Consider the following 11,513-nt stretch of genomic DNA (forward strand, 5'->3'; position numbering starts at 1 on the left):
GGTAACAACTCTGTTATTGTGGTTATATTTGTCTGACAGTTGCTACAAGGCACAGATGGAATTTATAAAAGGACAAGTAAATAAAAATAATACTTTGTTTGGATCTGCCATCCCTTTGGCAAGGTCTGTTAAAAAACTCAACCGTCACTCTTAGATAAGATCAAATTGGTTAGGATGTTCAGGAACAGCGAAATACTTAAGCCTAACATGAGCTGGAGACTGCAGGAACAGTGGAGGGAGTTTTATATCACCATGGACTGAGAGGTTGCTGACCAAGAAAGACTGCCTTGCTTCAAAGTTGATACTTTCAAGCGTGACTGAAATGTGCCGCTGCCCAGATGGACAAGCTAAATACATTCTGGACAAAAGTTTTATGGTCAGACAAGACCAACTGAGTTATTTGGCTGCAGTGACAAGAGGTTTGTTTGGAGGAGTAAAGATGACCTAAAAACATTATACCAGATGGTGGTTGCATCATGCTCTGGGGCTGTTTTGCCGCCAGTGGAACTGGTATATTCCACAAAGTGGATAGAATAATGAGGAGGGAGTACCTTCAAATTCTTATACTTTACTTTGGATCAACAACTAAACTTGAAGGCAGTTGGGTGTTTCAAGAGGACAATGAGCCCAAACACCCTAACAGAACTGGTTTTGAAATGGATGAAGCAGGCTAACATAATGCGTGTGGACTGGCGCTTTCGAAGCCTCAGCCTTAACCTTATTAAAAATGTGTGGATTGTGGGTCCATGCCAGGGAAATCAATTTAAATGAATTCTACCAATTCTGCCAAGAAGAGTGGCCAAATATCCTGCCAGAATTAAGGCAGAACCACAAGTATCTGGTATCTTGCTAAAGCAGATTTTAGCCAAATATATGAGGAGGTGCATGCATATTTTGGACCCTGTGTGGATTAGAGGAAAATAAAGTTCAAATTTGTACATCCAATTCTTGTTTGTTTGTTTTTTTAAAGTTATGAAAGATGTATGTTGCATAAGCAAATAAATCATGAAAGTCCCAGAATTACCATGATATTTATGCCCATGACGAGTGTGTAAACTTCAGACCACAACTGGAAAAAATATGACTTAACTAACATATAGTAACATATATACTATATGTTCTAATAATTTTAGATAATGAATTTCTGATTTTCATGATTTATAAGCCACAGTCATCTAAAATAAAACAAAAAAGGCTTGAGATGTGTTATTGGGATATAAAAAAGTTCACATTTTTGAATAAAATTATGAAAAAAATAAACTTTTTCAGAATATTTCAGATTTTGAGATGCACCTGTATGTGATACCTTGAGCGATATCTGGAAAAATGATAACAGCAAGAGTAAAAGGGAAGGTTTACAAGATGATAGTAGGGCCTGCTATGGTGTATGAAGATGGCGGCACTGCAGGAAGACAGGAGGGAAAGCTGGAGGTTGAAGAACTGGAGATGCTCAGACCTTAATTGAGAGTGACCAGAATAGGCAAGATTATAAATGAGTACATCAGAGGGACACGGTCAGGCTGAGCGATTTGGAGGCAAAGTTAGAGTTTCAAGGCTACCATGGTTTAGACATGTGCAAAGGAGGGAATTGGATATACTGGACGGAGGAAGACCTCAGAGGAGAAGAAGAGCATGCAGAAAGCTGGTGTAACTGAAGAGGATGCAAGGGATGGAGTGAGATGGAGGCAGATGATCTGCTGTGTCCACACATAAATGAAACAGTCTGATGAAGAAGAAGAAAATGAAAACCTTAGAGAATATGAAAGCAATTTTGTACTTTCTGTAATGTTGTTCTGTCTCTGGTAGTGATATCTCGAAACTTTTCTGAGACAATAAAGGAAATCTCGTTCGCTGAAGAGTTAGTTCTCGCGAGACCTAGGGTGTTCAAACCTCCCCATGAGCCCTTGCGGTTCCTCTTTCTAGCCGGCGCCTGAGAATGGGTACGTGTTTTCATGCTCGCGCCGGAGACCGAATCCTTACCCATCTGATGTTTTAACGAAGGAATATTCCAGTAATGGTTTGCTATAGCGATAAATGTTGTCATCTAAATAGAAATAGTTGACTCTTTGCTGTCTATAGTATGTTTAATTTGTTTTAAAGAAATATTTTCTAGTCGTTATCTGAAGCGAGTATCCAAGATGGCTGCACTCAATGGCTATGTAGTTAGCTGTTGAGGCTGAAGCGTCCCCAAAGACTTCTCTTGTGGCTGGTTTGGGACGTTTTATTGTGAAGTAGCGGTGTTTTCGCGTTAATTTGGCTTTATACGAGAAGTGTTGGACATCTTTGCTCGCAAATTCAACTGTTTAGGCTGGTCGAAGTTAGCTTAGTTAGCATGCCTATCGTGATCTTGTCACGCTGCTTGGCTGAGACGCTTAACGTAATAATGTAAATGCTTATGCTTTTTTAGAGAAGTATTTTGTCTAGTTATTGTTGTCGAGCTTAATTCAGCTTTATTTTGTCCTATTTAGAGGCATCTTATTTTGAAAGCTATGTCGCAGGTAGACCCGGCCTGTCTCGTGTCTCCCTTCCTGCATGCTCTATGATGCATTCATGTTCTCCAGTGGGACACCTTGGGCTTCACCTCTAAATGTTCCTTGTTGTGCTTTGGAAGATGGACTGAATTATCTGGTCCACATTCAAACCATAACATGGAGTAGTGGAGCACCAGCCACTTGGAGAATAAAGACTAATGCTCATTGAGTGGGACAGTTAGCAGGCCTGCATGCAGGGTGGAACACAGGAGATGTCACTAGCCACATGTTTTGGTGGCTTTAGGTCCACGTTGGTGATGTAGGGCCCCTGGATTACTACTGAAAACCCAAACGAATATATATAATAGTTGTGGAAATATGTTTATGTCCTGACTTTAGGAATGCTATGATAGCACAGTCTAGGGTGTATTTGTAGCCTAGAAGACTGAGATTTTAAGGTACCAATGTGATGTAGTGGGTCTGTAAGAGCTTCTGAATGCATGTATCTGAGTATTGCATGTAACCAAACTGGTGTTGGTCACTTTGTCAAGATGCTGTTAGCTGTGTTATTATTGGCAAGTCCTGAAATATTGCTGTGTGGTTTTGAGTCTGGAAGTTGGCTCATCTCAGTTTTTTGTTTACTGTTAAAATAGTTTAAATCTGTGTTAATATGCAACACAAGTTGGCTTTGTTAATTTTTAACTTTTTGCAAAAGCAACTACATCTTGCCATTTTAAAGTACCATTTGATTGCTTGAGCGACATGATGAAACTCTTTTATGCGGAATCCAAATCAAATTGCGGACAACCCTTACCTTGGAGAACTGATTGCTCAAGCACAAAAAAATAATCTTCTTGCTAGTATCTTGTTGTTGGCCCAGTAAACTGACTCCTAGTTTTCCGTATTTTACTTTTGCAGGTATCTCAAGGGACAACTGGCATAAACGCCGCAAGACCGGCGGTAAACGCAAACCCTACCACAAGAAGAGGAAGTATGAGCTCGGGCGACCTGCTGCAAACACAAAGGTGACTTTTTTTGCGGGGGGCACCTCTTACCTGATTAGACTGAATAATGTGGTAGCGTGGGTGATGAAAACTTGACCTTAGGTGGGTCTTTTTTTTGAGCCGTTTTGGTTCAAAGCTTTGGGCTTACCAATGTTAGGACTTGTCATAGTTACACTGACACGCTTCAAAGCATATGCATGCTGCTGCTCAGGAAAGGAGGTTTCACACAAATCATTTTATAAACTATAATACAATGTGTTCTTGTTGTTTTTTTTTTTTAAAGATTGGAGCTCGCCGCATCCACACGGTGAGGGTCCGCGGTGGGAACAAGAAGTACCGAGCTCTGAGGTTGGACAATGGAAACTTCTCATGGGGCTCTGAGTGTAAGTTTCTCCTGGAATACCTTTTGATATTCCACACACCTTTCCATGATGATAACTTTGTCCAGTTCTGCTACTGAATGCAAGTGGTGACAGCAAAGACTCCTGAGAAAGACACCTTCTCTCTATTCATAGTTAAATGATTTATGAAACTATGTAGTCAGATTCAGTGGGAAGTTTAATGATCGTGCCTGGGTTTTGTGTATTCAGGCTGCACACGGAAGACCAGGATCATTGATGTGGTCTACAATGCCTCCAACAACGAGCTGGTCAGAACCAAGACCCTGGTGAAGAACTGCATCGTCCTTGTTGACAGTCTTCCCTTCAGGCAGTGGTATGAGGCTCACTACGCCACTCCACTGGGACGCAAGAAGGGCGCCAAGCTGGTATGTCATAAGCTCAGTGTTGATGCTTGTAGTTAAAGCATGTTATAACTAGGTTTCGCATTCTCTTGTGTTACTGTGAACGCTTTTTAAATGCTAATGGAGGCACATCGCTTTCATATGCAGCAGCTTTGTCATACCAAAGACTCTTAAATTTTTTTTTTTTTTTTAATGCCTTTCGTCTCCCTTCAGTGGAAGACGTCTTTATTTGTCCATAAACAACCAAAGTACAAGCCTTTTATCTTTATTAACAAAGATAACAGATTTGATATGTCTTTCCATGACGATAACTTGTCCAGTTCTGCTACTGAATGGAAGTGGTGATAGTAAAGACTCTGAGAAAGACCTGTCAACTGAAGTTGCTCATTAAAAGAACATTCAAAGCATGTGGTTTTTGTGCAGTAATTTTTTGCAACATCTAAAGAGCTTTGCTTTCCCATCCTGATGCAGAGCCCTGAGGAGGAAGAGATCCTGAACAGGAAGAGGTCAAAGAAGACCCAGAAGAAGTACGATGAGCGCAAGAAGAACGCCAAGATCAGCTCACTCCTGGAAGAGCAGTTCCAGCAGGGAAAACTGCTCGGTAAGTCCAACATTTGTGGCAGAATTATTTTTACTTGGATAAGTGGTGAGTGCTGTTTGAAAGTTTTCATTTTGGAGTATGAAAGTGTAATCATGTGTGGCAGTTTATCTTGTGCATATGTGTTAAAATACAAATACCAGGGCAGTGTTTTTGGTGTATTTAACAAAAAGGTTTTCACTTTCCACAAGAATTATAAATAATTTTGAGCGACTGTTTAAAAATTTGCTAGGAATAAAATATTTGTATTTTTATTGAAAGGTCAAATGACAGGAGAAATGCAAAGACTGACGTTAACATGCTCTCATTGCCTTAAATATATTTCTGCAACATCAAACCCACACATCTGAAACTTGATGTACTGACCTTGATAATGTGACTGACTCTGCTTCCATCTTCCTTCATGCAGCTTGCATCGCCTCCAGACCCGGCCAGTGCGGCAGAGCAGACGGCTACATCCTGGAGGGCAAGGAGCTGGAGTTCTACCTGAGGAAGATCAAGGCCAAGAAAGGCAAATAGATGTACAGCTGTTTGATACGTCAATAAAATCCAAACGTCCCACAATTGTCCACTGTGTCTGCTCTTTCACTGGATGTGACTGTTATTTGTGCATTCAATCAGAACTGGATTTTCTTTTCAAAGGCTAACTGGGGGTAAACTGATCACACCTTATAATTAGTGACAAATATAAAAATGTAGATTTCTGACTGCCTTCAGGTCTGCATGCGTTAAAGAGTGCATTAGATGAATTGCTGAGTTGGAGGAGTATTCAGATCTGAGTAAAAGCAACTATTTAGAATGACATTCCCACACCTATTTTAATGAGGAAAGGCCTCTGCTGCTTAGGTGTTGGTGTAAATATAAGGCAAATACTTGTTAATGTCTGTTCGTTACATTAACACTGCTTGTGTTGGAGTCGAGGTATGACTTTTAACACTTAGCAGTGGATTTGATGCAAATAACCAGAAAAAATCTTGAGGGTGTTTTATTTCTGCCAATGTAGCCTGCAAATATTGGATAACATATTTGAGAGGTAAAGTGTTGTGTGTGTGTGTGTGTGTGTAGAAAATGAGAAAATCAGTTCCTTAGAAGAACATAAGGATTGCATTAATTGAAACTCACGTGGTTAAATGTTTTAAGTCTTTAAACCAATTTGATGAGGTGTGTTTTAGGTTAAAAAGTATTAGCCAAAAGATAACCTGAGAAAATTCCATTCATTAAGGGTAAAAACACCACCCTAACCTCAGTCTGGACCTTTGTGAAAAAACAATTCCCCTTAAACCTAATGAGTCACGAAACCCTTTGCAGCAAAAACGAATCTGTAATCAAGCATTTGTGGTAACCAGTGTTGGTCAAGTTACTTGAAAAAAAGTAATTACTAATTACTTCTCGAAAAAAGTAATCCATTACTTAATGATTACTTATCATTAAGTAGTTACTTTTCGAAAACATGATGCACAACCTGATTACAGAATAAAGCAAAAGAACTTTCAGCCCAATTCAGTTTTTTCTGCATAATCCATCATATAAAATTGAATCAAATGAAAAGCCTCTTTCTAAAAGTTGTTTTATTAGTTTTAATCTTTCAATTTTATGCACATTGCTTTAAGCAAAAATTGAGTTATATGCAACTGTCTTTGACTTGAAGAGACTTGTTTAACATTTAAACCTATTTTCTGTTATCAGGATACAAAGTTAATGTGAGTAAAACACAATTGCTTGAATACAATTAGCGAGTAGCCTGCAAGATTTAATAAAAACTATTTTAAATCCATGGATCAAGCTGACTTTTAAAATTTGGGAAATAGTAATAAAATAGTATAAACTAAAAGAAGATGTAGCAATTCTTAAGTGGTGTGCATACGATACACATTTTGTTCCAAGTAAATTGGATTCTAGATTCAAAGATTGGACAAATAAAGGATTAACAGCTTTATGTATGGTAATGGAGAAAGGTAGACTACTAGTTTTGAAAAGGTTAAAGAAAAATACTCGTTAGAAACACAGGATTTTTGTAGATACCTACAGATGAGGCAAAAAGATCAAATCTAAGGCTGAATTAAGCAAACAGCTATTAGACTGGGCATACAGCTCAAATAAAGATAGAGGCTTTATCGCTGCCTTGTATAAAGGGTTAATAAACATGAAATCACACTCAACCCTACATATTAAAACAATGGGAAATGGAGGGAGGTATAGATATTATGAAGGAGGAGTGGAAAACAATAAGGACATACCAATGGAAATGTAGCAGCTCACAGAGCTGGAGGGAATTTGGTTGGAAAAGCCTGATAACATATTTTATTACATCTCACCAAAAATCAAAGTAACCCTCCCATTTGCTGGAAGAATTGTGGAAACACAAATGCAAATCATTATCATATAATTACTGGGACTGTCGTGTTATTAAAACTTATTGGAAGGGAATACATGTAGCAGTACAAGAGATATTTGGAAGTTATTTGCCTCTAGAAAGTAAATCTTTATTTTTTGGACTCATGCCAGAAGGATGGACAGAGAACGATAAATATTTGTTTAATATTTTGTTGGTGGTAGGCAAAAAAGCCCTCACAAAAAATGACTTTCATGTCAGAGCCCAACAATGAACATGTGGATGGACGTCATAATGGACATTTACAGGATGGAGAAAACGAGCGGATGTGAACTACAAGAGGGACCTGTGTGTGTCATGTTGTAAGAAATGGATGGACTATATAATAACACGCAGGCCAGATTTAGACTTTGTTAACCTTAGATTTATTATTTATATTACTGGTAATTAAATCTCTCTCACTAATTGTTTTTGTCATTTTGTTTTGTTTTTCTTCTTCTTAGTTTCTTCTTCTTTTTTCTTCTTTTGCATGGATGTTTTCGTTGTTAAAAAAAGAAGAAGACATTTAGATGGATATCTGTAACAAATTATTGAAGCTGATGCACATGATACTGTACAGTGACTCCTAAATGTCAAAAAAAATTTAAATTAAAATAAAAAAAACTGTTTTCTGCATATTTCAACATATAAAATAAAATAATGTTTTGTGTTTACACTCGCTCTTTCAAATAGATGCAAGTAAAACACGGCAAAAAATAATTACAATTAAAGATTCAGCGGCACTAAGTCCTTTCGCTCTTAAATCTATTGTCACCTGTTTAGCAGGAGTGGGGCGGGTGGAGGTTTGCCTGGTGCCACAGCAGTCATGTTAGTGGGGGGATCCAGGGGTTTCTCTGTGAATTTCACATTCCCACGCAGAGTGTACAGTGGACACTAATGTTTCATTCACTTTTTACGGAATAAAACTCAAAGTAATGTCAGTACGTCAACGCTTTGAATGCTGCATGCTCGTACTCTCTCCTGCACTCCTTATTATCCATGGTTGATCTAATCAGTAATCTAAATACTTTTTTTGCTATAGTAATCCCGTACATTACTCTTTAGTTGAAAAAAGTAACTGGATTACAGTAACGCGTTACTGCCCATCTCTGGTAGTAACTGTCAGTCTTTCGTATCACTGTGGAGGAGCTTTTTTTCCACTTTTCTTCGCAAAATTGTGTTAATGCAAGCGCAGACGGTTTTCATTATTTCAAGCAGGGTTAAGTCAGGATTTTGACATGGCCACGTAACCCTCCATGGTGTGTTAGTTTTATGCCAGAGGTTACAGGAATCAAACCTTCCAGAGAATTGAATTTCTCGGTCCACAGAACATTTTCTCTCTTGGGGATCATTAGATATTTTTTTAGAAAATGTGAGATGAGCCTTTGGAATTCTCCCATGGATGCCATTTTTGCCCAATCTCATTCTTATCACTGAACTCCGACCTTCACTGAGACTCTGAGTTCTTTAGATGGTTTTCTGGGTTCTTTTGAGACCTCTTGGGTGAGTTGAAGTCGAAGCGTTGACTCCTGAGAAGGTTCACTGCTGTTCCAGGATTTCTCTATTTGCAGATAATGACTCTCACAATGGATCACTGGAGTCCCAAAGCCTGAGAAATTGCTTTGTAACTCTTTCCAGGCTGATAGATGTCAATGACTTTGTTTGTCACCTGTTTCTTTAGATCATGGGACACACAATGTGTTTGTTTTAGTCTTTGTCACTTTGTCAGGCAGGTTCTATTTAAATAACTTCTTGAGTCTGGCAGTAGTTAGTTTAACTCAGCTTCCCAAGAAGACATGGTTATGAAATCATCATTTAAAATCTGCAATTTTTTTTATTTACTTGTGTTATTCTTGTCTACAGGGAGTGCAGAATTATTAGGCAAATGAGTATTTTGTCCACATCATCCTCTTCATGCATGTTGTCTTACTCCAAGCTGTATAGGCTCGAAAGCCTACTACCAATTAAGCATATTAGGTGATGTGCATCTCTGTAATGAGAAGGGGTGTGGTCTAATGACATCAACACCCTATATCAGGTGTGGATAATTATTAGGCAACGTCCTTTCCTTTGGCAAAATGGGTCAAAAGAAGGACTTGACAGGCTCAGAAAAGTCAAAAATAGTGAGATATCTTGCAGAGGGATGCAGCAGTCTCAAAATTGCAAAGCTTCTGAAGCGTGATCATCGAACAATCAAGCGTTTCATTCAAAATAGTCAACAGGGTCACAAGAAGCGTGTGGAAAAACCAAGGCGCAAAATAACTGCCCATGAACTGAGAAAAGGGCAGCACGGTGGTTAGCACTGTTGCTGCACAGCAAGAAGGTCCTGAGTTCAATTCCAACATCAGGCCGGGGTCTTTCTGTGTGGAGTTTGCATGTTCTCCCCGTGTTTGCGTGGATTCCCTCCGGGTACTCCGGCTTCCTCCCACTGTCCAAAGACATGCAGCTTGTGGGGATAGGTTAATTGGATAATCCAAATTGTCACTAGGTGTGAATGTACGAATGAATGTGAGTGCGAATGGTTGTCTGTCCCTGTGTGTTGGCCCTGCGACAGACTGGCGACCTGTCCAGGGTGTACCCTGCCTCTCGCCCTATGACAGCTGGGATAGGCTCCAGCGCCCCCCGTGACCCTGAAAAGGATAAGCAGAAGCGAATGGATGGATGGAACTGAGAAAAGTCAAGCGTGCAGCTGCCAAGATGCCACTTGCCACCAGTTTGGCCATATTTCAGAGCTGCAACATCACTGGAGTGCCCAAAAGCACAAGGTGTGCAATACTCAGAGACATGGCCAAGGTAAGAAAGGCTGAAAGACGACCACCACTGAACAAGACACACAAGCTGAAACGTCAAGACTGGGCCAAGAAATATCTTAAGACTGATTTTTCTAAGGTTTTATGGACTGATGAAATGAGAGTGAGTCTTGATGGGCCAGATGGATGGGCCCGTGGCTGGATTGGTAAAGGGCAGAGAGCTCCAGTCCGACTCAGACGCCAGCAAGGTGGAGGTGGAGTACTGGTTTGGGCTGGTATCATCAAAGATGAGCTTGTGGGGCCTTTTCGGGTTGAGGATGGAGTCAAGCTCAACTCCCAGTCCTACTGCCAGTTTCTGGAAGACACCTTCTTCAAGCAGTGGTACAGGAAGAAGTCTGCATCCTTCAAGAAAAACATGATTTTCATGCAGGACAATGCTCCATCACACGCGTCCAAGTACTCCACAGCGTGGCTGGCAAGAAAGGGTATAAAAGAAGAAAAACTAATGACATGGCCACCTTGTTCACCTGATCTGAACCCCATTGAGAACCTGTGGTCCATCATCAAATGTGAGATTTACAAGGAGGGAAAACAGTACACCTCTCTGAACAGTGTCTGGGAGGCTGTGGTTGCTGCTGCACGCAATGTTGATGGTGAACAGATCAAAACACTGACAGAATCCATGGATGGCAGGCTTTTGAGTGTCCTTGCAAAGAAAGGTGGCTATATTGGTCGCTGATTTGTTTTTGTTTTGTTTTTGAATGTCAGAAATGTATATTTGTGAATGTGGAGATGTTATATTGGTTTCACTGGTAAAAATAAATAATTGAAATGGGTATATATTTGTTTTTTGTTAAGTTGCCTAATAATTATGCACAGTAATAGTCACCTGCACACACAGATATCCCCCTAAAATAGCTAAAACTAAAAACAAACTAAAAACTACTTCCAAGAACATTCAGCTTTGATATTAATGAGTTTTTTGGTTTCATTGAGAACATGGTTGTTGTTCAATAATAAAATTATTCCTCAAAAATACAACTTGCCTAATAATTCTGCACTCCCTGTAATATTAAAATGTGTTCGATAGACTAAAATATGTTTTGCAAATATTCAAAACTACTCAACTTTTAATAGAGAGTTTGAGTGTTTCCTGTCCAGAAAACAGATGCAGTACTTCAAAATCATTTAGTAACTGTATCATAGACACCTTTTGTAGTCAATAGCTGAAAAACTCATGGACATCACCTGTCCTGTCCTGCTCTGCCAGGCCTGAAAAGCATGCTCTGTTGGGTTGACTTGACCATTAAAGAATATCTCATTTCTTTAGTTTGAGAAACTCTCAGGTTGCTTTTGCAGTATCAGTTTTGCAGCATTTTTTTTGAATCTGTGCAGAGTAGAGCCCTGTACACTTCACAGTACATCCTGCCACTTCTTCTTTCTTTTTTTTTTTGCCTGTCCCGTTTGGATCTTTAGCCATCAGAATTGTTGTCTGAAGGCCAAGAAAGATGCCAAGCGGATTTACTTTACCAATTGGATCATCATGGCCTTGTCATATTTGATTGACCTTTATTATA

At 39.5% G+C, this 11,513-nt stretch overlaps 1 protein-coding gene across 1 annotated transcript; it reads left to right on the forward strand.

Annotated features, from left to right (window-relative positions):
• Nucleotides 1-1,836: 1,836 nt before the first annotated feature.
• On the forward strand, nt 1,837-5,379 carry rps8a (ribosomal protein S8a). Its single transcript, XM_082512232.1, has 6 exons — nt 1,837-1,940; nt 3,390-3,496; nt 3,759-3,858; nt 4,066-4,241; nt 4,689-4,818; nt 5,225-5,379. The coding sequence occupies exons 1-6, from the start codon at nt 1,937-1,939 to the stop codon at nt 5,332-5,334; spliced, it is 627 nt and encodes a 208-aa protein (XP_082368358.1). The 5' UTR covers nt 1,837-1,936; the 3' UTR covers nt 5,335-5,379.
• The last annotated feature ends 6,134 nt before the right edge of the window (nt 5,380-11,513 follow it).

Source organism: Aulonocara stuartgranti (assembly GCF_965226115.1).
Source record: "Aulonocara stuartgranti genome assembly, chromosome: 18".
NCBI classification, from domain to species: Eukaryota; Metazoa; Chordata; class Actinopteri; order Cichliformes; family Cichlidae; genus Aulonocara; species Aulonocara stuartgranti.